Here is a 27,673-nt window from a genome sequence, read left to right as displayed (position 1 = left end):
CGATGTATTTTTGGGAACTGTCAAAATTATACTTGCTAAAAATAAGACTGATTTTGTGATCTAGGGTCACATACAGTTAAAGTCAGAATTATTATCCCCACAGTATACACCCCCCCCCCCCCCCAACTTCTGTTTAAAGGAGATAAAAGTTTTTAAAACACATTTCCAAACATAATAGTTTTAATAACTCATTTCTAATAACTGGTTTATTTGATCTTTGCCATGATGACAGCAATAAACTAATTTAATGCCCTGCTACATTTGTAATTTCATATACTCATAACCACAATTCATATAATTCTAAAGTTAATCGTGTTTATATAAACACAATAAATGAGGACTTTTCCCTCAATCCCTGGGTCTGAATGCAGACTCAATGCAGCAGGTTTCTTGCCCTGTCTATTTTAACCATTAGCCCTGCTGGTAATCTGGAGGATTTGGTTGAACACAGCAGCACGGTGATTTGTCTTAATGTGAACGAACTCCTGATAAAAGACAACCTCCGCCATTCTCCAATTGTCGTACTGCTCTCCTGACAAAAATGCTTGCAGCACACACACAAACAGCTTTGCTGTATCGGCCCTGACAAGTTCGCGGGGAAAAACATGCAACAAACCCCGAGGATCATGGAAACAAACACATGCAACCGTTCATGAATGGCTAAATACTGCGTGCCGTGGGTCCATGGACGCGTCTCACCCAGTCATCAACGTAGGATTTCACAGCTGAGCTTGGCACTGGTAGGTCTGCTTTGTCTTTGGAAAGCACGTGCTCTCATGAATAATTAAGAAGCCGGCTCTGCTCATAGGATAAGAAAACCCTGCTATGAAAAATAATGAGAAACCGACATGTCATCTTTGCACTTGCAGTTTTGGGCTGCGTCGCCGATTTTGATCTGCCCCAAGAATCATTTTAAACCCGAAAGCTGAAATTAGCTGACAAAAGCTCAAAATTATCCAGTTTTCCCCACAATTTAAGCTGACAGGTGCTAACATTGTCTTAACTGATGCTCAACACACACAAATCTGTTAACATCTCCAAAAAAAGTACTCGAGGGTTTCGTGAACCTTTAAGGTGGCCAAAAATATTGACCTTAAAATGATTTGAAAGAATTAAAAACTGCTTTTATTCTAGCTGAAATAGAGCCAACAAGACTTTCTCTAGAAGAAACAATATTATAGGAAATACAGTGAAAAATTCCTTGCCCTGTTAAACATCATTTGGGAAATATTTGACAAAAAAAAAAAATCACAGAAGGGCTAATAATTTAGACTTCAATTGTATGTAAAGCCTCACTACTAGATTAGCCATGCATCGTTACGTGAGACTGAATGTCAAATATTCACCTGCTCCACCAGTATATCGCCCAGCTTTTGAATGGTGAAGTTGCGGTTGCTGTTGGAGGCCAGGCTATTGCTTCTTCTCTGCAGTAGCTGGCTCAGGAAGTTTGTGTGAATCAACAGCAGCTGATCTAAGCAGGGAAAGATGGCGTGAACTACACCCATCTCCATCATCACCTCCTCTAACATCCCTCGGCGAAACACCCCCTCCATGATCCGCAGCGTTCGCACGTGGTTAAACTCTGTCTGAATCAGCTCTGAAAAACACAGACGTCATCGACTCATTAAAAATAGCAGACATTAATGTTCAGCAGAGCTCCTTACTCACACTTCCCAGCAGGCACACAACATTATGAGACATTATATTAGTTATTAATTATATATTAATATTAGGTTAGATTTAGGTTGTGATGTCGTGTGACCAAAATTCAATGTCTAGCCAGCATCTCAGGATAACGTTATTTTGATGTCCTATAACGATGTCAAATGACGTTGATATTTGGTTGATTTTAGGTTGTTAAAAAGTGACCAAAATCCAACGTCGAGCCAACATCTTAAACCAACATCATATTGCAGGGCTCAACAATAAGGACTGCCCGGTGGCCCAGGGCCAGCGTGAGAGACACTTGGGACAGTAGACCGGATCATTACTGGCCCAATTGGGATAGTGCTGCCTTGTCACTTACATTTAATTTGTCTGACTATTTGTCAATTGCGTGCATTTTCAGTTTGTGCTTTTAAGTCTTTAAACACTACTTTTTCTGTGATGTCGTAAAACACTATATTGCTTTCCGGTTCCTCTTATCTAATTAAGCATGCTATTTTTTTCCATAACCTGGTAACAATCAGTACAGCAAAGAAACGGCAACATGGCGGCAATATCAAATTATAAGGCTAAAAGAAAATGTCTGTTTCTAACATCTTGGAAGTAGACATTTACGTGGGAACAACACGACAAAATAAAAATGAAGTGATGTTTTGCACAGTTTTCCGTCAGTTTGACAAGCCAGCCACCTTTTGTTAAATAATTTCAAACCGCAATAAAATAAAACTTTTATATACTTTTTTGTATTGAAATTCTAGATTTACAGACTTTATTTTTGACACTTTATCTACAATATGTGGCTAAAAATAGCTATTAAATTCCCTTTTTTTTGGTGGGGCCAGTGAAAATTTTGGCAGGAAAAGTAAAAATCTGAACCACTGGCCCGATCAGACCAGTAGAAAAAATCCTTAGCGTTGAACCCTGTATTGACATCAAATACTGACGTTAATTCATCAGGTATGGCAACCAAAATCTGATAGACGTCATAGGGATACTGTCCACACCACGTCAAGCTGTAACATCATTAGACGTTGGAAAGTGACCAAAATCCAACATCTGCCTGACATCGGTCTGACGTTGGGTTCTGACGTCAACCCGATTTTCATATCCACCCAAAATGCAACGTCCCACTACGTTGGGTGTAGCCTCCTGGTTAAAAGATGATTGATCCATGGTTCATTTATTGGTCACATTCCATAGAACTATTACACATCATTGCATCATGAATAACCGTAAGAGAGAAAATAAACAAACAAACACAAATGAATCCCGAAAATTCAAACACTAAGCCAACATCAACAGTTATTCAAACATTAATCTTAAACAAATAAACCACATTAGCTTAATTTCTCCTAAACCAGGAGCTAAAACTCATAAACGGGGAATATATGAAGCAGCCGTACACCTGTGCCTTTTTTTTTTTACATGTTTCACCTTGCGTTCTATGCTTGGCGTGCTTTGCTTTACATACATTACTACATGTGTCATAAATCGAGTAGGCTCCGTAATTTGGATGCCAACAACTTAATTCATTCAACAAAACAAACTATATACAAAATACAACAAAATAACAAAAAAATATCAAAATCGTAAACAATAAACTAATACATTATTTCAAGTTTCGTTACATCGAGGAACAACGTCAATCTGAGGTCATGGTAACGTCCTGAATCCATTCTCGAATGTTTTTGGAGATTTGAATGCAGAATCAGTGCGGTAGTGCAGTGGGTAGCACTGGCACCTCTTCTCAGCAAGAAGGTCGCTGGTTTGAGCCTCTGCTGGGTCAGTTGGTATTTCTGTGTGAAGTTTGCATGTTCTCCGCGTGTTGGCGTGGGTTTCCTCCAGGTGCTCCAGTTTCCCCCACAGTCCAAAAACATGTGCAATAGGTGAATTGAATAAACTAAACTGGCCGTGTTGTATGTGTGTGAATGAGTGTGTATGGATGCTTCCTAGTGTTGGGTTGTGGCTGGAAGGGCATCCGCTGTGTAAAACATATGCTGGATAAGTTAATGGTTCATTCCGCTGTGGCGACCCCTGATTAAAAAAGGGACTAAGCTGAGCAGAAAATGAATGAATGAATGCAAAATCATCCAATTCCTGCCAATTTTTAGTTTAGTTTTAGTTTGTTTTCTTGTATAGCACATTTTACTACCACAAAATGTCAAGCTGTAACATCATTAGACGTTGATATTTGGTTGGTTTTAGGCATTGGAAAGTGACCAAAAGCCAACGTCTGTCCCACATTGGACACTGACATTGGTCAGTCTTTGTGTTCTGACGTCAACCTGATTTTCATTTCCACCCAAAATGCAATCAATCTGACGTCATGATGACGTCCTGAATCCATTCTCATATGCTATAGAAGATTTGAATGCAAAATCATCAAATTCCTGCCAATGTTCAGTTTAGTTAGTTTATTTTCTTGCATTATTATATTGCATTTTACCTTAAAAGGATAGTTTACGCCCAAAAAAAAATAAAATCTACTTACTATCTACTCTTTCTCAAATGGTTCAGTTTCAGTTTCCTTTTTTTGTCATTCAAAACATCAAAGTAGATGAAAGACAGAATGAAATTAAGTTACATCGACACTCAGCAACATTTATAAATATATTTAAGAAGAACAACTTATACAGCAGAACACACTATAAAAACATAATGTAATTAATAAGCTTTGTGATTCATGAATAAAATTCAAATATATAGATATGCTCATTAAATATAAACCAATTAATTATGATTATAAACCTTTGAGTTTATTTCTTCTGTTCAACAAAAAAGAAGATATTTCCATAGATTTTTGAGCCCATCGTTTAGTCTATTTATTTACTTATGTAAATGTGCGTAATATATATTTGTTCAGATTTAGAAATTAGGTTTAGTAATATTTAGTGGTGTAACCACAGATACAAGAGACACTGGAGCATTTTAAAGCCGCGATTCATCAGCACATTTCTCGTATGTCAGCTTATAGACAAACCAGCTGATTGACGTGACTTTGAAATGCTCCAGTGTCCCTGTATCTGTGGTTACACTCAGTAAACATCGGTGAGTTCGGTGAACTGATGACCTTCACAGCCAATCACAGTTATTTCTGTTGAGCATGTGAACACAATGGCAAATCAGCGCTGTTTAAGAATGCGCTCACATGTTAGCGAGAAATTTTAAAAATTTCAGTAGCAATTGTTTTCGAATTCCAGTATCGTGACAACCCTATACCACAACAAATTATATTAATAGTAGCAGTTAAGTCGAGCAGAATTAAAACAGCAGATTTACCAACTGTGTTAGAAATAAAAGGAATAAACCAAATCTAACCGTATATGACATCTTGTCTCTTGATGACATCTTTGCGTTGAGACTGTAGATAAGAGGAGTCCACAGCCAGACTCCAGGAATCTGCCGCAAAATCCTTCCCGTCCCTCTCCAGCTCTTCCATCATTGATGTATAATACGTTTCTCCTGCAGAAAAATGTGTGTGAGATAACAGCGAACCACAGATATGCGTGCTTTCTGATCTGTATGCTGTTTCGTGAATGTTTTCAGTAGTCGTACCTTCATCGTTAAGGGACTCCATAGACATGGCTCTGTTCCTGAAGTTCAGAGAGTCGGTGGAGTGAGACAGAATCCGCCGCAGGCCAATAGGAGAGTCATCGTTTAGACTACTGTTAACAAGAAATCATTAGTAAATGAGAGCTTTGTGGAGGAGCTGTTCAAATATTCTTCATTCTCACACTGTTAAAACATTTATCAAAAATGCAGTATCAATATATCGTTTCAGCATCGATATCGCAATGTGATCATTCGCAATAGACACATCACAGGATATGCAATGTTGAGTTTGTATCACATTTGCACGTGTTTTTGATGCCTGTGATTGTACATTCACTGGCCATTTTATAAGGTAACCTACTAGTATCAGGTTTGACCCTCTTTTGCCTTCAGAACTGCCTTAATTTCTTGTGGCAGAGATTCAACAAGGTACTGGAAATAATCTTCAGAGATTTTGGTCCATATTGACATGATAGCATCATGCAGTTGCTGCAGATTTGTCGGCTGCACATCCATGATGCCAATCTCCCATTCCACCACATCCCAAAGGGGCTCTATTCGATTGAGATTTGAGGTTACTGTGAAGGCCATTTGAGTGCAGCGAACTCATTGTCATGTTCAAGAGACCAGTCTGAGATGATTCACGCTTTATGACATGGTGCGTTATCCTGCTGGAAGTAGCCATAAGAATATGGGTACACTGTGGTAATAAAGAGATGAACATGGTCAGCAACAACACTCAGGTAGGCTGTGGTGTTCACACGATGCTCAGTTGGTACTAATGAGTCCAAAGCCTGCCAAAAAAATATCTTCCACACCATTGCACCACCACCAACAGCCTGAAACGTTGATACAAGGCAGGATAGATCCATGCTTTCATGTTTTTGTTGCCAAATTCTGACTCTACCATCTGAATTGAGTCTGTGCAAATTATAGCCTTGGTTTACTGATCTTAGCTGACAGGAGTGGCACCCGGTGTGGTCTTCTGCTGCTGTAGCCCATCTTCCTCAAGGTTGGACGTGTTGTGCGTTCAGAGATGCTCTTCTGCATACCTCGGTTGTAACGAGTGCATATTTGAGTTACTGTTGCCTTTCTATCCTAAAAAAAGATGTGTTTCCAGTTCATGTTGATTTCATTGTCTCCACAAACTGGAAAATGTGTGATTATATGTTCTTTATTTACGTTTATTCAGATGGCTATGTAAGCGTTTATGTTTGTGTATAAAGGTTCTAATTGATAAGGCACTCGACATGCACTATCATCAACAAACTGTGTGATTGAGGCGGTGCACCGCACAGATCTCAGAACTACACAAATACACTTTATTGAACATGTACACAATCACATCACATATATAGTATATAACTGAAGGTTATCTATGCTTATATAGTAACTTTAACTGTTAAAAACTATTAGTTACTAGTTAGTTAATTACCAACTAGTAAAGTTATGGTAACTAATATCTCATTTTGATTGTAATACAATAATGTACAACTTTTGTAAAGCTGCTTTGAAAGCATAATTATTGTGAAAAGCGCTATACAAATAAACTTAAATTGAATTGAACACAATAAAAGCCTTCTTTTTATGCAAACTCTTCCCTCTTTCTAATAGGCATCTAGATATTAAGGGCTTGGCTAAAAGAAGACAAAATTTGGGCTGTCAGTGAAAATCTAATAAGGGTTTCCAAATAGCCCAAAACCAGACTAGTCATTAAATATGCAGATTAGTATTATCATCATCCCTGTGTTTAGTGTGTGTTAAATGCTGCTCTTAGAATCACTCTCCATCTCCTCAGCGCCTGCGGTGTGCAAATAAACTGCACATAATGAAACCGCTTATTATGAAAACCCTTTCCTCTTCCTCTTTCCTGAAAACACAGCTGGAAACACCCATTTCCCTGGATTTCTTTCGAATCATAGGTGTGAGAAATCCCTGCTGAGACATAGGGGTTCTATAAACCTTTAAGAATGTTTTTGCCTCTTGAAAGTGTATGCCTTTGGCATTATTACAATATATAATCAGTAAGGATGCACCGATCTCGATACTTGGATATTTTTGCTGGATCGGGAATCGGCCAGCTGGTACTGATCCAAATCCGATCTTGCGCGTGCGCTATAATCTGTGTTATTTAGAAGCCAACAAAAGCCATAAAGGTAGCTTATTATAAGGGCCTAGAAAGTTGTCATGTGGCCTACTAGATCCCAAATTTTCTGAAGGCTTTCTACAGTTTAATGTGATGTACAGATGAATATTCACGTGATTAAATTCATGTTCACTTCAGCTCTTCCATCCGCTGCGTCTGTCAATCATTCTCCATTCGTTCACAATTTAAACTGCGCGTTGCGTTCAAAACACTTTCTCCAAGACTATTTGTTCCTGTTAATATAAGTAATCAGTGGAGAAATGCATTTAGTTTTGCATTAAAATGGTTCATTTGACCTGCAACAAGGAGTTCATTGCTGTTTCTAAGTCATGTTGCGCTGTGTCTGTTAGATCAGCTGATCGCGATAGAGAGGGTTATTACCTGCTCTACACACACAAAGTAGGCCTACCTTAAATTTAAAACTAGAAACGGCTCAATAATACATTGGACAGATCCTCAACGCACTTGTTTCCTTTGCTCAGTGATGCATAGAGCGCTTCATTAACGCATCCGGCTGCGTAGACATGATATGCACCGCTCCATAACATTATTCTGTAACATTTAAAGTTTCTGTTCTCTCATCCTTCAGACTGAGTTTATTCTTCCGAGGGGAATACTTTCTGTGCAGTGAATAGTTAGTAAAGCCTGGCTCATTGTGGTCAAAGTAATTGATTAAATTAATAAAAGTGAAACTGATGGGCGCAATATGGATTGTCATTAAAAGAAAATTATTTAGCTTAATATAGGCTACTTTGAAACTGTGAATATTTCACTGTCATTTTATACATATCAATATTTCATTTAACAGATTTTGAATTTTTATATCGAGATCAGATTGGTTCCAAACAAATGCTATCGGTGCATCCCTAATACTCAGTGGCATAAAATGTTTTTAAAATGCTAATAATATTACTTATATCAATGATATCTGTGATGCTATATCACACAACAAAAATGATTGTAATAGGTCGATACAGAAGCCGTGTATATTCCTAACACAACACACTCTGATGGTGTATTTCATTTACCCTGCAATGTTATTGGTGGAGACGCTCTTGTTGAGGGACAGCGAAGAGCGTCCTTTGCGGGAACCAAGAAAAGACTGTCTCAGTGTCTCTGACGGGTAAATGGCTGAACTCGGCCTCTCCTTTAGTATTGGATCTGGCAATGGTAAACCCAGTAATTAATCAAATGCGATTGCAATGCAATCTAACAACAACAAAACTTCACATCAAATGACATCACAGTCAGCTCACCAACAATACATTGGTTTATAGGTTTTGTATTAGTATTACTATTATAAATTACTTACAAAAAAATAAAGTAAACATTAGAAGGAAAATCGGTAGGAGATGACAGAGAGAAACTCACTTTTGCTGCGGAGGGCCACGTTATGTAATGTTGCGGTGTTCCTGCCCAGAGCCAGCCTCTGTTGCTATAATTTAACAACATGTTATTAAATGATTTCATGTGCACAAATATATTTGAACATATGAAACAATTTGGTGAGACGATGAAAAACATTACAACATACATGTAAAATATAAAAACCAATATAAACTGTGAAGGCCCTATCATGCACCTGGCACAATAAGGGTGCTTTCACACCTACACTTTTGTTTCGGAACGTATCTCGTTTGCCCAGTTAGCGCGGTTCGATTGGCATATGTGAACAGGGCAATCGCGCTCTGTTCCGCACCAAAGTAATCGCTCCGAGATCGCTTGAATGAGGTGGTCTCGGCTCGATTGAAACGAACCCTGGAGCGGTTCGATTGCAGTGAGAAAGCGATCCGATCCGAGCGCGGTTATATCACAGTGTTTTATGGATATGTAATAGGCTTACGGCTATATGAAGAGAGAATTATGAGTAGGGCGGGAAGTTTCGTGAGTCTCCGGATGCCCGCAAACGAGTAATGATCTCCCGGTAATCTCGCGTCTCCCTCCCAGTCCTCAAATAGGCATCGTCGCGCACCCTTCTCACCCCTCCCCACCGTGTCTCTCCTCAGACACGTCACGCGCGCGCACCCTGTCAATCACCACCAAACCACCACCTCTCCTGACAGCTGAGCGGGACGCTGCAAAATAAACCCTGACACTCTGACCAATGTAAGGAGAGTTTACTCGCACGTGACTTGTTTTAGCTCTTTTGGTCCGATTAGAAACTTTGCAGTGTGAAAGCGAACCGCTCCAAGAGCAAAGAGCAACAATGTAACAATTTTAATCTCTGTTTCGGAACAACTGAATCGATTCACAGGTGTGAAAGCACCCTAAGACACAAGATGTGTTTGGCGCGATTTGTTGCTATTTTCAGACTAGCGCAACAGTAATTTTCCCGCTTTGTGACACATTGTTTAAATAACAAATCCATTTGCGCCGCTTTGTGGACTCATGGGTGTGTCGGTCTAGAAAAGAGGTGTTAGGGCACATTGTTGGCGCGTTGCTATCTTGAGGAACTAAAATAGACCAGCTGACAATAGACAAATAGACCAGCTGAAAGCAAGAGTCCAGCGCAGAGCGAGTTATTTGTGCGCCTTAATCGCTTACACATTGTTTAATGCACACAGGATGTAGAGCAATACACATATAACTTTATGAATGAAAAAGAATTAAAGGTATTAAAATATTACAAACATTATTATTTTCTACATGAATATAAAAACCACCATCTCCATGCCTTCTTCATCTCTATAATGTTATTATTATACAAAAAAAGGAAACTGAAAAAGGTTTGGAACCACTTGAGAGTGAGTAAATACCTTTCATTTTTTTGTGAACTATCCATTCACTATCCATTGATAAACATGCAATCATAGTAGCTTAAATAAACCAAACAGATATCAAAAACATATATTTTTTTACACATTTATTACACCTTATTCTTAGGGTGTACTGACTCTAGGCTATCCGAATCATGCCCAGGCACGTTAGACCCCCATTTCCAGGTTTGTTTGACAAGTGTGAGTGCTCTGAATTGCGCCCGGCTGCATTTCAGTGGCTGGCCCCGGCCCAGTTAGAAGAGGTGTGCCAAAGTGCTGTTCGGTTGGGCTTTGGTGTGGTACGCTTGTCGTGTGAGTGCAAAACACGCCTGAGTGCGAAACTGAAGACCCAACGTTACTTTTAAAGGTCTGTTTCATATAAATTTTTCAATCATTCTTACTTTTCAATGAACGTGAACTCTCATAGTTTATTAAAGATATTAACCCCTCACTGCACATCAACTGCACCTTCAGCAAACCTCCTAATATGTGCAACACAATGACTTTCATGAACATTTCAGCAAAGTATTTAACTCTGTGTCACTGCATAAACTCAAAATAATACAAAACAATACAACTAAAGCAATCTCCATTGAGAGTGAGAGCGCTTCTTTGAATAGTCGCATCATCAATCACGTAAGCGTGATCAGAATCAGAAGGTAAAATTGCAGTGTGAGTGCAGGCCGAGGGGGAGAGGGGAGGGGGACAATTGTGCCCGGGCATGGTTCAGTGCAACCATGCCTAGTGTGAGTACACCCTTAGCCAACCAAGTATGTAGATGAACAGATTTATTACAAGCTGTACAAATATTGACCAACACACATCAAATATAGTCAACTGAAGCTCTTGCTTGACATTCAACAAGCTTCAATGGTTCTCATATGTCAGATAAGCCCTAATTGCTCTATATATGTGTGTAGTCTAATGTTGATTTGAAAAAAAGCTTAAATTGAACCTGTTCATCATACAGGGCTCGAAATTAACTTTCTTACTTGGTAGCACCGGTGCTCCCAACCTGAAAAATTTAGGAGCACCAGAAAAAATTTAGGAGCACCATAAAAAATTTAGGAGCACCCACAAAAAATGAATGATATATTTGACAAGTTGTATATTAAGGGATTTATTGTATTTGAAAACAACATCAATTGGGACTAACAAAACCCAGAAACAACTATCTAACTAACGCTGTGATGACTTAATATTTGTGCAATAATTCCAAAATGAATGTTGAATAATTATAAAATATTAATGATGACGATGATGACAATAATAATAATAATGAATTATATTTCTTATCATCATGCTGCCTTGAATGTGCTTTAATGTAAGTTATCTGCTATATAAAGTCCTACTGTTACTTTATGAAAAATAAATTGATGGTTTGCATCAAACACAAATGAAGCGTTGTAGTAAGAAATATTTATTTTGTACTATTGTTATATATGCATGTCAATTTAATAAATAATACTTCTGCTACAAAACAAACAAAATAATATAATAAATCATTCAATTCAATACTGTAAGCTGCAAAGCAGTCATCAGCAATTAAATAGAAAAATAATATACACCTCAAGAAAGAATGGACAAAAGAAAGGAAGAAAAGTCTAACTTTTACAAGTTTTGGTTTCGGTTCGAGTCGTTTTAATGCTCAGCCTCGTCATGCGCTTTATTACATTTTTCTGTGTTTGCGGAAAAGCATGCGAGTCAGCCGGCCCAATATGAGGGGGGCAGAGCAGGATTCTCCCGATGACCACCGGCGCAATACATAGCCAGCCAATAATCAGTTTAAACTCAGTAAAGGCGAGCCTCTTTGGCGATGGTGATTTAGCGGACATTTGCACTGTTGCAGCCTGATCTGACGAGGAAACGTATGAAAATGTTACGAATTGCCGTGAGATTGTGTTGGCTGAACACGCAGTGCATGCAACGCATCGAGATTCAGTGTACTATTCACTCTTCAGCCGTTTGCATTCCCCGCGGTCACAAAAGCTCCCTCCCTGTCATCTAACAGCGGAAAGTCTTGAGTGATTGACAGCTAATATGAATCAATATAGTGGCAGGGAACAGCGATTCAGCACGTTTTTAGAAAAAAAAACCAAAACAGGTCGCACTACAACCATTACATGCAGTCGCACGAATGCTCACAATATATATCATGAGGTCGCATAGCTTAAATTTCGGGCGCATATGCGACCAAAATGGTCGCAATTTCGAGCCCTGTCATATAAAGCGTCTTTAGAAGTGACACTCTTCCATTCACACACTCACTTTATTTGGTTCAATATATCTTTAGACTGTGGGAGATGAATTCTGAAGTTAAATGAAGCTTTAGCTAGTGTTACAAGTGCAGGATTCTAAGGCAGCAGGTATCTATCCAGAAGATGACCATCAACCAATAGGTGTTAGTATGCAAAGAAGGTGAACACAAGCTCTGCACATCCCATAACAACATTGCCTTTTAGACAAGAATAAGTCAGCTTCCATCCAGTGTGAACTATTTGAACTATATGTTTTATTCTCACTGTTATACTCAAGAGTGAATTATCCCTCCATCGTCTCTTACCTTCTGTTTCATCTTCGCACAGTTGGCCAATGTGTCTCGGCAGCGGTTATGAATGGTCACATTGCAAGCTGGGTAAAAGAAAAACAAATGAAAATAACATTATTAAGGATTAAGCATAATCAATCATATTAAACAGATTTGTGCAAAAGCTGACAGGTTTTTTTTTTTTTAAGTTTCTCTAGTCTTCCTTAAGGGGCGAGGCAGTGGCGCAGTAGGTAGTGCTGTCACCTCACAGCAAGAAGGTCGCTGGGTCGCTGGTTCAAACCTCGGCTCAGTTGACGTTTCTGTGTGGAGTTTGCATGTTCTCCCTGCCTTTGCGTGGGCTTCCTCCGGGTGCTCCGGATTCCCCCACAGTCCAAAGACATGCGGTACAGGTGAATTGGGTAGGCTAAATTGTCCGTAGTCGATGAGTGTGTGTGAATGTGTGTGTGGATGTTTCCCAGAGATGGGTTGCGGCTGGAAGGGCATCCACTAAAAAGGGCGTAAAAACTAGCTGGATAAGTTGGCGGTTCATTCCGCTGTGGTGACCCCGGATTAATAAAGGGACAAAGCCGACAAGAAAATGAATGAATGAATAGTCTTCCTCATCAGATCAAGGTGTGCGTTTAGTGTGGTCTGTCTTAGAATTTGTGTATAGTTTAAGTATTTATAGTATATGTTAAGGATGCACCGATACTGGTGGCTTTTTTTTTTTAAGTATAGATTTTAGATAGAAAAGTATGAAGAAAACCCACATATTACACACTGCAAATTTTTCTCTGCAAAAATATCAAGAGAAAGAATAAAAAAAAATACTTTTAATATGAGTAAAAAATGTTAAATTATATAAAGAATGGTTTGAAAATTGGTTACTTTGACAACCTTGTGTTTAGCCAGCAAGAAAAGTTGGTAGTTTTCATAATTACAAAGAACCTGTCCTAAAATAATTGGTCTCACTGAGGCATTACTTGGAAAACTGCCACATCACTAAATAAGGTATCGGTATCGTTATCGGTATTGGCGAGTACAAGAAAAAAGTATTGAACTCATACTCTGTCTTTTAAAATATGGTATCTTTGCATATATGTATAGTTAGTAGTTAGTATAGTTAGATTACCACTCTGGTATGTTAGTTATGTAGTTCTTACATCCAGTGTTGTTTTCACATTTTTTATTATGTTTATTTTTGTAGCACCGTGGGTCTACGAGACACGACATTTCACGAGGTAAATTGGGTAAGCTGAATTTTCCGTAGTGTATGTGTCTGAATGGGAGTGTATGGGGGTTTTCACAGTGATGGGTTGCAGCTGGAAGAGCATCCGCTGCGTAAAACATATGCTGGATAAGTTGGCTGTGGCGACCCCAGATTAAAAAAGGGACTAAGCCGAAAGGAAAATGAATGAATGAACAGCCCTGCTGTGTGTCTATGGCAGACTCGGTCTCTAAAACAGCAGTGTGTGTTAGTCCAAAGACTAAATACTGTTATATCCAGTAAAATGCTGGAACTATTTCAAGTTTTATGATTTAAATAAACATCCAGTGCTGAAACTCTGAGGTGAGCACATTGCAGCATGAGAAGCAAAACTTTTAAAACAAATTGCAAATGTAATATAAATAACAGAATGCTCTCTTTATTGAAGCTGACAATGAATTGGAGTTCATTCCGTCATTCCGATTAGCTGAATTCTCACAATGCATCTCTTATTTACATTCGGTCTGCATTTTATTGGTTATAATGAACAGATTTGTGTGGATGCAGATTTGGAACAAAGCTCATACTGAACATTAACTTTGGCATTTTGTGTGGTATTGAATAGATCCTGATTAACATAAAGAGCTCTGATTGGCTGATGTCTAACAAACATGTATGTGATTGATTACAATACTTGCTTCTGGAAAATGATTGAGTCTCTTTGCAAAGCCCAAACATAAATGCGCACAGAAGAGGTACCAAATCTATACAGTTGAAGTCTAAAATTATTAGCCCTCTTGAATTATTAGCGCCCCTTATATATTTTCCTCAAATTCTGATTGACGTAAAGAAGATTTGTTCAACACATTTTTAAATATTATAGTTTAATAACTCATTTCTAAAAACTGATTTATTTGATCTTTGCCATGATGACAGTAAATAATATTTGACTAGATATTTTTCAAGATACTAGTATTCAGCTTCACGTGACATTTAAAGGCTTAACTAGGCAGGTTAGGGTAATTAGGCAAGTCATTGTCTCGATGGTTTGGTCTGTAGACAATAAAAAAATAAATATAATATAAGGAGGCGAATAATATTGACTTTAAAATGGTTTCAAAAAATTAAACACTGCTTTTATTGTAGCTGAAATAAAACAAGAATTTCTCCAGAAGAAAAAAGATTATAGGAAACACTATGAAAAATTCCTTGCTCTGTTAAACATCATTTGGGAAATGTTTTAAAAAGAAAACTAAATTACAGGAGGGATAATAACTGTATATTGTATGCATTTTAGCACAGAGTAGGTGAGTCATCTCTTCTGTAATGTGAGTAAGTGTATTTGGTGTAAGTGAAAGTCAGTGCCATCTCTCCTCTAAACAGACATGTCTTTGTTCTGGTCAACCGCAGCCCTAAGGGAAATCTCAGAGCTCTGTATCTGATTCACCAGACTGACAAAAACATACAATCACATTCACACACGCTATTGTACATGCAATTTACATGGACTCTCTGTAAGCGTAGCATATCTTATACTAAGCTAATGGAAGCTTTCTCTAATTCCACTACTATTTTACAAAGTATCAGTTGACAGGCTCGCCATTTGGTTGTGTTAAAATACCAATGTATCCGCTTGTTAGGTGGTGACGTAATTGTGACGTATGTAATACTGTTTTCGAGTCCAAGCCGCAACTCATTTGAGTGGAGAAATCATTGGTTTATGATCACGTTTTATTCCTATCACACATTAAAGTTAATTTTATATAAAATCATAATGTACACAACAATCTCTGGGCTTGCTGCATAACAAACACCAAAATTTTAACAATTTATAAAACATTAATCACTTTCTGGCTATCGGATATTAGGCATGGACATATATACTGCCATCGTGATTTTCAAAAGCCTTAAATCGCTTTGTAAACGTTTATAATCACTATTTCATGAGTCTCCCCATTCAGTTGAATAGAGCGCTTGGACCCGGAAGCCGTTTCGCGTGAAGTCACACTTAACAAGCGGATTTTTCTTTCTTTTTTAATAAAAGACCAAAGTATTGGTTGATTTTTTTGTATATGCTTGTCGATGTGTAGAGTCAGTGCTTGTGACACAGATTACCACAGTATTCAAATTGTAAAAAAAAATGACGCCAACCCTATGAGGACTTGGCGAGATGATGCCATTCTTACAAGGACTTCATGGACAACACAAAATCTTAAGTAATGCACAGATACACTTTATTGAAAATGTATTATACACAGATATCAGCTTTTTGAAAAATACACTATATATATTGCAGCTTAACTATGTACAGGTAAAGTCAAAACAATTAGTCCTCCTCTAAATTTTATACTGGCGACACGGTGGTGCAGCGGGTAGCACGTTCGCCTCACAGCAAGAAGGTCGCTGGTTCGAGCCTTGGCTGGGTCAGTTGGCGTTTCTGTATGGAGTTTGCATGTTCTCCCAGTGTTGGCGTGGGTTTCCTCCAGGGGTTCTGGTTTCCCCCACAAGTCCCAAAACATGTGGTATAGGTGACCATGCGTTCATTCTGTTTCTTCAAAGGCGCAAGTAATTTGTTATATAGGAAAAAAGCCACACTCCTACCGCAAATTTTAATTTTCTATTTGATTTTGGCTCCAGTTTTTTGGGAAGTTGAGATTTTGTTCTCTTTGACTCATTGGATGGAAACAGTGCTTAATTTGCAAATGTTTTATGTGATAATCTAGTTTTGTGCATAAATCTGATGGAAACATGGCTATTATCAGTCAGTGATATTGAACGTTGACAAGGTCAAATGCGCATTGACTGAGTTCATTAGGCTCGAGGCTATCCAGACAACCATCTGACCTTTATTGATTTGTTTCACAAGATTCCAGCAAAATCAATATGTTTTTGTACCGCATCTTGATTTCCGGTAATATCCTAAGTCAGGTCAGGAATGAATGTGTAGTCATTTCAGTCGACATTCAGTCAAAATCATTGTACTAAAAAGGCAGAACAACAGCCCAATATATCAGGGGTGGGCAAACTAGGTCCTGGATGGCCGGTGTCCTGCATAGTTTAGCTCCAACACTAATCAAACACACCTGAACAGGCTAATCTGTGGCTGCGTCCGAAACCGCCTACTACTCAGTAGGTACTGCATTTGAATGTAAACGTACTACTCGGCCGTTAGAAAAGTACGTCCTATACAGTATGAACGTCAAAAGTATGAATGGAATTCGGACGTACTACATCCGCCATTTTGTCATGGTCACGTGACCTACCTGCGTCAGTTGCGTGGCCTCACTCCCATTCATGAATTCTCTCACGGGGCATTATGGGATAGCGCAGCGTGCATGGGATGCGCACTTCAGAATCTCGCCGAAAGTAGTAAGTCATCCGGGTACTTCTCGCCTACTGATTTTCGAATTTTATGAATTCGGACATACTACTCGGCTCGCATACTGATTTTAGCATACTATATAGTATGGAAGTATGCTGTTTCGGACGCAGCGCATGTCTTCAAGATCACTAGAAATCTAAAAGCAGGTGTGGTTGATTAGTGTTGGAACTAAACTGTGCAGGACACCGGTCCTTCAGGACTGAGTTTGCCCAACCCTGCTATATATATATATATATATATATATGCTATATAATATAGGTCACAATTATTAACCCCCTTGAATTATTAGACCGCTTGTTCATTTTTTTTCTCCAATTTCTGTTTAACGGAGAGAAGATTTTTTTCAACACGTTTCTAAACATAATAGTTGTATTAACTCATTTCTAATAACTGAATTATTTGATCTTTGCCATGATGACAGTACATAATATTTGACTAGATATTTTTCAAGACACTTCTATACAGCTTAAAGTGACATTTAAAGGCTTAACTAGGTTAATTAGGTTAACTAGGCAGGTTAGGGTAATTAAGCAAGTTATTGTATAACGATAGTTTGTTGAGTAGATTATCGAGAAAAAATATAGCTTAAAGGGGCTAATAGTTTTGACCTTAAAATGGTTCATAAAAAATTAAAAGCTGCTTTTACTCTAGTCAAAATAAAGCAAATAAGACTTTCTCCAGAAGAAAAAATATTATCAGACATACTGTAAAATTTCCTTACTGTTAAACATCATTTGGGAAGTATTTAAAAAAGAAAAAAAAAATTCAAAGGGGGGCTAAAAATTCTGACTTTAACTGTATATATGGGCATGTGCCCCAGTAAACAGGATTTAGCGACGCCCCTGGGACAACATATGAATTGAATTATGAATGACCTGAAAATGAATTATGTGGAACCCTGCATTTATTTTACAGTACGTGTAAAAAGCATTGCAAATCTGATTCGACTAGAATCACACTTCAGCCATCTTTAATGAACTGTTAACGTACTGGTGTCAGAAATGTTGTGAGCCCAGACACCGCAATGCAACACATCAGATTAAGGTGTGATAAAATGAATAAGTAATGCTTCGATCGTATTCTCATTTAAAGTAAAAGTAGAGGCTTGGACCCAGAAATGGTATTATTAAATGGTTAACATGTCACAAACATATGATATGAGTCATTTACCTAGCTAAATGGATTACATCGCCATTTATGCTTCTGCCTGTCATTCAAGGTGACTTGCATGACATTTGATTAGTCTATGCATTCTGTGGGAATTAAACTCATGACCTTAATGTTTTTACACTGTAGAATTGTTGTTTCAGCTTATTTTAAATGAGTAGCATTACAAAAACAGCAAACGTCATTTTCTGAGTGCATGTAGCATCTTTTTCATGAGCTAATTATTTTAAAACACTACAAGAAAACAATCAATTGCTTCTATATCACAATTTTAGACAATCATAACGATTCTGAGAAGAAATGTGAAGTCATTATTCATTATGACATCATTAATTAAAGGCCCTTAAACACATACTATGTTTTTGTGTGTGAGAGTGTGCGCATGTGTTCTGTGTGTGTGTGTGTGTGTGTGTGTGTGTGTGACAGACTGTGTGTTAATCTTTCTAATGCCTCGAACCCCTGATGCTCAGACTCCAGATTATGGGGGTTACTGAGGAGGGGAGGATTCTGGGTAGCAGCTGTGCACAAGGCAAAAGGGGGGCTTTGTACATAAAGACAACAAAAGACCTCCATTCTGTACAGCAATAACAGACTTCAGATGAAGGCCAGGCTGAGTAAATCCGTGTATTATCTGTCTGCGTTCATGCGCTAAAGTCTTACATCAGATTAAACTCGACAGCTAAGCATATGACTTCCTTTTAATTTAGAGTTATGCCATTTGAATATAAAGAGCATTTAAAAGAGGAAGACCGAACCCATACTGTAAAAAATATATATTAATCCTAGACAAAATATAATTTAAATGCTAAATATAAGTTTTATCTGTGTTGATAGACATTTTTAACCTTGATTTCAACCTAAATATATTTTTTATAGGGTAAGGAAAATACATTTCTAACCATACAACCCTGAATGTGTATAGAGAACAAATTCTCTATTGTTTAAAATGTATTTAATGTAATTAATAATGAAGAATTTGATTAGAAGTTTATTAATATATTGACTGTGACACATATGCATCTTTTGTATCATCAAAAACAGTTGGATTCAAATAGTTAGGGCTGCTCAAAACATCGTTTCAGTATCGATTTCGTAATGTGCGCATCCGCAATAGTCACGTCACAAGTCTACAACATTGAGTCTGAACTATAGTTGACCAGAAGCTACAGAACACATGGTTTGCAGAGTCACTGCTTAGTTCAACCATAATAGAGTCAAAGTTTATTGTTTGCATGTGTTTTTAAGGCCTGTGACTGAGCTTTTTAAGAGAGTTTAAAACATTTTTAAAACAACACAACAAATGACAATGTTTAGAGGTGTAACAGCGATTAATTGTATTTAATTATTCATACCTAAAAAATTGTAGAACTTTTGTCTTGTTTGTAGTCCAAATATAAAAGGGAAAGCTTTATTTTTATGATTTTTGTCCTTGTTATTGTGTCAGAATGCACACCTAACATGGTAGGCTACCTAATATGGTAAATAATATATTAATATTTTATATATATATTAGATATATTACATTTTGGTTTCCCATGCAATGGTACAAATTAGTTTCTTTGTCTTAAGGTACAATTCAGTTCTATAAAAAGGTACTGCCCCAGTGACAAGGGTTTGTACCTTCTTTGGTACAACATTGTACCATTTTTTCTAAGAGTGTACTTGTGAAATTACCACATCAAGCATGATGTGCTAACATGGATGCAGTTCACTAGAGTGAATCTGATTAATGCTAGCTCCACATCTAACTATCAGGCACCTGTAGAGTTTATGTGTTTGAGTAAAACATATAAAAATAAAATGGACCGGGTGCTTTTTAGTAGGAATGACGGTGGATGAAAGTCAAACCAGTGAGCCGTCTGACAAAAAAAGTGCCCTTCTGAATCAAATCAGCAGGATGCCCTTCTGGATCTTTCACTTACTTTGAAAACACTACTGAGTATGCTTATATGGACATCTGTAATCTAGTTATTTGCCTTAATAGACAATAACATAATTAAGGTGTTTACATGAAGTGCTTTCATGTAAGAGTTTCCTGTAGTTTTGAGTGACTTTAACAGCAGTTCGACAGTTTCACATTCACTCATGAACATTTCATTCATGCCCACATGACAAACTGGGGTATTAGACGCAAATAAGGAGTAAGGACTGGTGAGGGTGTTATGGAATTTAATAACGCACGCCAAATGGAAAGATAAAAACTCCCGCATTTCGAGATGTGTGTGTGCAGTCTACTACTGACCGCCGCATGTGTGGATCTTGTCAGAAAATATGGCGAAAAGTCCTACATGACGGTAATAGTTTGATTGCGGTGTTAACTTCAATAATGCCACTAATAAAAGCATACTCCACATCTTAATTCCATTTCTGTTTAGTTCAGTTATGACTTTAGTTGGATTAAGGTAATCAACAATCAAGTTCAAACAAAAATCAAGAAAAAATCAAGTTCAGAACTCATGTTTATCTTAATAAATAATTAGTAAACACAAGTACATCTTATTGAACATCATTTATTTTCATCACCAATTATCAGAGTAGAACAGTTTCTCAAGGAGTTTGTGATGCATTTTGGAAACAGGAGATGACTCCCTGGTCTAATGCGCCACCTGGCTTGAGAAACCCGTTCTCAAAGACTTATATTTAGTCATTTTTTGGGTAGCACACATATTCTGAATGCCTTCGGCAGAATTCAAATGAGCCATTTTAATCTTGATTAATCTAGATTAATCCCAAGATTACAGTGAGATTAATTGAAATTGTGGACATGTGGAATTACTGCCACAAAATCAGTCATTTTATCGTGAAAAATCCCCCCAAACATTGCTAAAATCTAGGGGGCTGTTAAATGAACTCCACAATCATTCTCTGATTGATCACCACACCATACAAAAGAGACAGTGCAAGTATGAATGCCACCAAAAACATTTGCATGCTCGCTGAGTGTGAATGGTCATGTTATTTAGGCTCTATACTGTGGACAGAGTTTATTTTGTGAAACACAATAAAAATGCCAGATTGAACGTCGGGTGTTTCATTCTAAAACGCCATTTTACGTTGACTACAAACTAGTGTAAATGCAGGTTCAGTTCCCCTCCTCCATGCCACCTCCACCACTATATTAAGAAGCGATAATGTATTTAAACCCCCTCGATCCATCACTCCTCACAACTACAATTATTCACCTGCATCTAAATGAATCCATCTGCTCGAATCTAACACTGCTGCGTTCAGCGACTGAAGAGCTGTTTGCTTCCGATCCTCTGAACCAATACAAATCTTCAAAGTCTCATTATAACACAGGTCACGGTTAAGCCGATGTCTGTCATCAAGAAGAAGGTCTGTCATCATTTACTTAATTCCAGTCACTGAACTGAAGTCTTCTGAAGCCATAGGATCGTCATGTCATATGATGAACAACGTGAAGGAGGCCTTTCACTCTCAAATCAAGTTAAATCACTGATCAACACACACGTGATGTCAAACTGCTGGAGTTACTTTACGCTACCTATATTAGGGAACTGTGAAATTCTGTTTTCTCTTTAAAATATAGTGGACTCCATGGTTTGATGAACTCTTAAAGGGCACCTAGGTTACCCCTTTTTTCAGATTTAATATAAGTCTTTTGCGTCTCTAGAATGTGTATGTAAAGTTTCAGCTCAAAACACCCATCAGATTTTTCATTATACCTTTTACAAGATGCTGTTTTATACCTATTTCCAGCAGGGGGTTGTTTTGTCGTACTGCGCCTTTAAGGCGAGTTCTCCCCGCCTACTCTTTCTACGTGCCTTCCCGCGTGCTTTAATCTCCTCCCTCGTCTGTGTCAGACAACACACAGACTTAAAGGAAGAAGGTCTCACGTAGCGTTTGTGGAAATACTACAGTAAGAACTTTACCAATGAGTGTAGTGCAGTTGCATTGATGAGTCACACGCAATATCGTTACAAAGTTCACGCGCGCGCACACACAGATACACACGTACACCACAGCTGACACACACACACACACACAGGCAGGCAGACAGACAGAGCGCGCTTAGCTTAGCACTGTTTTTGCACTCAAATGTGACAGGATACAGGCTAACCTCCACTGCTGTGTGGATATTTCTTATGTTATTGTACACAATAAACCTGATTTAACGTCCACAAACTGGGATTGAAGCGTCTTCCTTTATAATTGTTCTGACACGCGGCTGTGCTGATGAAGTAAGGCTGAAGTAAATCGCTGTAATTAATTACACACATACTCTGTTTTAAACCACTTTAAATATGTGAAACTTACTCTTAATCACATTTGATGATGATTGCTGATCCTGGTGAACTGAACAGACCTTTTATTCCCAGTTGCTTTGCGCACGTCTGGTCTTGTTGACATATACACGTGACTACCGGGACATGTTAATGCGCGCAGCTGTCAATCAATCCGGTGGGCGGGGGGACCGCACTCCTACGTAAAGTTGCGGTCGGTCTGAAAACTGCTCCAATTGGTCCACCATTTTTATGTTGTTAAATTGAAAAAAAAAGGACTGGGTGTGTTTATATCACCCCAATATGATGGTCTATACACTATATATACACATATGTTTGTCCAAATAGCTTGAAAAGTAGATTTTTCACCATAGGTGCCCTTTAATAATAATAAAAAAAAATACGTCTAACCAACTGAAGTCATAAAACATCAGCAATTTATTATATTTTCAACAAAAAAAATAAGCTTTCTGAATTCTGTTTAAGTTTCCAGATTTAGTTTTTTTTGGGTGAACCATTTCTTTAAATTAAGATTACACTGCAATTATCAGTTTAAAGAAGACTTACCTCTTCACATACTGTAACATTTTTACGTTTGCCTTACATATCTACCGCTATATTTATTGTGGGATAGTGTTGTAAAGCAACAATTGTAAAGCAACGTGGTTGCCTCAGCAAATTTATTTTACTTTCATGAGTTTCTTTTCCTCTGTTAAACACAAAATAAGTTATTTTGAAGAAAGCTGAAACCCGTAGGAAAAACAAAAACTATGGAAGTCAATGGTTACTGATTTTCCAGCTTTCGTCGAAATATCTTCTGTGTTCAACAGAGAAAAATAAAGTCACAAACAGATTTGGAGCAAATGTAGGGTGAGTAAATAATGACAGAATGTTCAGTTTTGGGGGAACTGTCTCTTTAAATCTTTTAAAGTTACTCACTTGGGCAGCTGAGGGCTTCTTTCGCAGTGATGCTCTTGTTGCAGGCGGAGCAGAGTGTGGTGGCAGAAACACTGAGGGAAGTGAACAGGTGACCATTGCTGTAACGTGACTCGCGCTCCTTCGTCTCTTTCTCCCGTGCCTTCATCCGCTCTTTCTCCTTGTTCTGCACACAGAAGAGTTGAAAAAGAAGAACGGAGATATTAAAAAGTATGACAGCACTGACAACATGAGGGATGTTGTGTGCATGCATGACTACAAATTAGTGAATTGTCATTACATTATACACAATATATTCACAAACTACAATGTGCATCAAATGATGAAGAGAGGATTTGTCTTTGAACGTCCTAGAAATACTGTTTTAATCAGGAGTTGCACTGGGGATTTCTGCAAGTCGACTAGTAATGAAGAACTTGTGATTTAGGTTAGAGCTGGAAATAGGAAATTTGAATCCCCACTCTTAGTCAGTTAATACTTTCAAGGACCTTTCCAGCACATTAGGACAATTTTCCTCATGGCAGAAATGCAAGGATCACACATAATCTCTCTCCAGAACTGTTTAATAGATGTACAGTATATGACTATGACTTATACATAAAAGAAGGTCTCTAATATAAAATCTTAATTAAACAATACGTGACCCAGGGCCACAAAACCATGTTAACTTTGAGAAGTTTTGGAAATTGAGATCTAAACATCACCTGAAACCTGCATAACTACGTTTTTCATTGATGTATACTTTGCTATACTATGCTATTCAACTATTTGAGCTATCTACATTTTATTTTTGACGTATGAAATTAATTTTTGGCTATTGCCAAAAACATCTGTGCAACTTAAAACCTGGTTCTGCAGTCCAGGGAGGCTCATTGAAAATATGTGCCCATGTACATTTTTGGAACGCCGTAAATCTGTAAATCGTCATACATATGCCTGCATTTCCTGGGTGAAACGAATGCTACGGGGTGGTGTATGATGCCACTGATTTTTTTTCCATTTTCACCCAACAGTTGTAAAACATTTACAGCAACATGTTATTGATGGATAAAGAATCGTTTTCACCACACTAAATAAACAATACGCATTATAGATGTGTCTGTAATCTATAATCAAACTCATGGTCCACTTATCTCCATATAGGCCTTTTCTGGAGCAGTCAGTTTGCTGAGTAGCTCACCTTGTACGATGTCATACTTGGGACCTGAAGCAAAGCGGATACGAGTCTGTCGAAGGACGGTTCTGGAAACCAGGTAAAAACTTAAAAAAACAGTGTGAACACCTGCAATGCCTTTTTCTCTTCTCGTTTGCTTTTGAAAACAGTATCGATTGGGTTTAGGGATTTGGGTTAGGGTTTAGGGTGGATTCAAGGTGATTATGCACAACAAGCTGGCCAGCTTTTCACGGATTTGACTGAAAAAGACTCGTAAATTCATTCATTAATTCTTTTCTTGTCGGCTTAGTCCCTTTATTTATCCGTGGTCGCCACATCGGAATGAACTGCCAACTTATCCATCAAGTTTTTACGCAGCGGATGCCCTTCCAGCCGCAACCCATCTCCGGGAAAGACTTGTGAATGACACGTATGAAATAACATCACGTATTTGAGATTCTCAAAAATGCACACATGGGCCTCTGGCTGATTTGGCAACATGAGTTGCAAGCAGACATTGCTGAAGCAGCGTATTTTGCGGTTCACAAAAATGTAGCCCTGGGTGTGTATTTCCAATAAGCCCGGGCTGCATATAAATGACAAATTCTTTCAATACTGCAGAAAAAAGTGTGGAACTTTTAAACAATTTCAACAAGGTGCTTGAAAATAGGGCAGCAGGGTGGCTCAGTGGCTAGCACTGTCGCCTCACAGCAGAAGGTCGCTGTGAGTTCAGCTGGCATTTCTGTTGGCATTTCTGTTTGCACGTTCTCCCTGTGATGGCGTGGGTTTCCTCAGGGTGCTCCGGTTTCCCCCAGTCCAAAGACATGCGGTATAGGTGAATTGGGTAAGCTGGGCGTGTGTGTGTGTGTGTAAATGAGTGCGTATTGGTGTTTTTCAGTACTGGATTGTGGTTGGAAGGGCAGCTGCTATGTAAAACATATGCTGGAATAGTTGGCTGTTCATTCCACTGTGGCGACCCCTGATAAATAAGAGACTAAGCCGAAGGAAAATTAATGCATGTTTGAAAATGAAAAAAATCTAAATTAATTAAATCTATTTTAAAAATCTATGCTAAGAACATCTAATACAATTAACTGTTAACACGTGCAAGCTTATTTTTTTATTATATTTTAAATATCGCTTTAAAAATGTCAAGTGAATATTTTAAAGAAATCAAATGAATTTGTATTTTATCTCTTCAGCTATTCTTCATTCTTAGTTTAGCAACAGAACCTTGCCAGTTCATATGTGAAGGACATATGGCTAGAATAAATCTGCTTGGTCTTTGTGTTTTCTCCTCTCTTATGTTCCCAGATCCCACGACTCCTGTTTAGTTTGTACACAGAGTTTGTGCTGATGCAAGCTGTTAGCAAAAATGGCCCTATGTTTTGTATTATGCATCTCCGCAATTTAAATGTCTATAATCAGCTAAAATGTTCAGAGCTGTAAAAAGGTGAGAGAATAGATACTCACCACAAGCTTTAATAAGTTTATTTATTTAGTCAAAAACAAAGGATGTCAATGGAATTTAATAGGGCTGGACGATTAATTGAAAAGTAATCGAAATCGACATTCAGAACCTATCATCAATTTAATTTTTAACTTTCCCTAGAGCATATGGAGTCATATGACCCTGCTCTGTTAAGGCTGATTTTAACTTTGCACCCACATCTGATCTCTGAATAATCCTTCATTAAGAGAGGGAAAATGTTCGATTAATCAAGATTTTTATTTTAGGCCAAATTGCCCAGTCCTAGACTCTAAATTCAATAGTGTGCACAGGAGCTGCACACAAACAAAAAAGATTCATAATTTCATACTTTTTCTCTCCTAAAATCTCTTTGCACCCAGTGTAAAACAGAGTTGTTGATGAGAACTTTTAATCCTCCCACACATGCCCTCATCAACTATTGTTTTTGCCTTCTTCAGTAGATTGCTTTCTAATGAAATTGCATGTTTAAATGCACAAAAAGACAAAGGCATGATATCAGAGTTAAAAAGCAAACAGTTTACAAGACAAATCAAAGTCAAGATATAAAAACAGGGCTCAACAACAAGGACTGACACTCGGGCCAGTGCTGCCTTGTCACTAAAGTTTAATTTGGCTGCGACTGTTTGTCAATTGCATGCTTTCATGCCCAGACGTTTGTTTCGGAATCTGTCTCGTTTGCCCAGTAAGCGCGGTTTGAGTGGCCTATGTGAATTCCACAATCGTACTTGAGTCCATGCCAAATCAATCGATCTGAGATCGGCAGAATGAGGTGGTCTTGGCTCGATTGAGCAGATCGATTGTAGTGAAACAAAACGGTCCAACAAACCAGGCTATATCACAGTGTATTACGGCTGTGTAATGGCTATATATGTAAACGGCTATATAAAGAGAGAATGATGAGCAGGGCAGGATGTCATAATGTGCATTTCATGTCTAATATGAAAGTGAAAGCATGCTGAAATATTACCGAGTGCTGTTTATCCGTTAGGAAAATTTACCGAAATTACCATCTGATAATTTTTCTATATTTTAATCTTATATTTTGTATTAGACCAATTGCTTTGCTCAGTTTTGTTTATTTCGACATGCACCTCGAAAGAAAGATCAGCATTGCTTCATGATCTGACTTCAGTCCTGGTGTTGGGACGAGAAATGCACCCCTGCACGGACCCCCTTCATTGAGTTTCTCAAGCATTCTTAGTCTCCATTTAAAAAGCAACTCAAAGGCCATAATTGATTAAAACGTAGGCTAATGTGATTATTATGCTGATGGATCAAGCAAGAACAAGAAGTGAAATGCATTTTAAAATTGGGTTTACAAATAAATGAAAAAATGAAAATATTGACAGTATTATAGACTGATGTAATGAGCCGGTTTATAAAATTAGGCATTTCGGTGGGTTTTAAACAAACAAAAAAAACATAATATTGTTGTAGTTTTCAACT

General features: G+C 38.0%; 1 protein-coding gene across 4 annotated transcripts in view; it reads right to left on the bottom strand.

Annotated features, from left to right (window-relative positions):
• Positions 1-27,673, bottom strand: part of arhgef2b (Rho/Rac guanine nucleotide exchange factor 2b) — a 67,810-nt gene that overhangs the window by 26,144 nt on the left and 13,993 nt on the right. For 3 of the 4 annotated variants that reach the window (XR_015510924.1, XR_015510925.1, XM_087286587.1), the window contains exons 2-8: positions 23,586-23,748; positions 12,683-12,750; positions 8,735-8,798; positions 8,392-8,524; positions 5,221-5,330; positions 4,984-5,127; positions 1,347-1,597 (exon numbers count right to left, since the gene is read on the bottom strand). Coding sequence is in view for 2 of the 4 variants with exons in the window: in XM_087286587.1 (XP_087142713.1) it covers positions 1,347-1,597; positions 4,984-5,127; positions 5,221-5,330; positions 8,392-8,524; positions 8,735-8,798; positions 12,683-12,750; positions 23,586-23,748 (933 nt within the window). In the remaining 2 variants the exon portion in view is untranslated. The remainder of the gene's footprint in view (positions 1-1,346; positions 1,598-4,983; positions 5,128-5,220; positions 5,331-8,391; positions 8,525-8,734; positions 8,799-12,682; positions 12,751-23,585; positions 23,749-27,673) is intronic. The other variant, XM_087286588.1, reaches the window with a different exon arrangement.

The sequence above is a fragment of the Danio rerio genome, chromosome 16, assembly GCF_052040795.2.
Source record: "Danio rerio strain M-AB ecotype USA chromosome 16, GRCz13ab, whole genome shotgun sequence".
NCBI lineage: Eukaryota > Metazoa > Chordata > Actinopteri > Cypriniformes > Danionidae > Danio > Danio rerio.
Note: the sequence above shows the minus strand (reverse complement) of the source record. Positions and strands in the feature narration are given on the sequence as shown.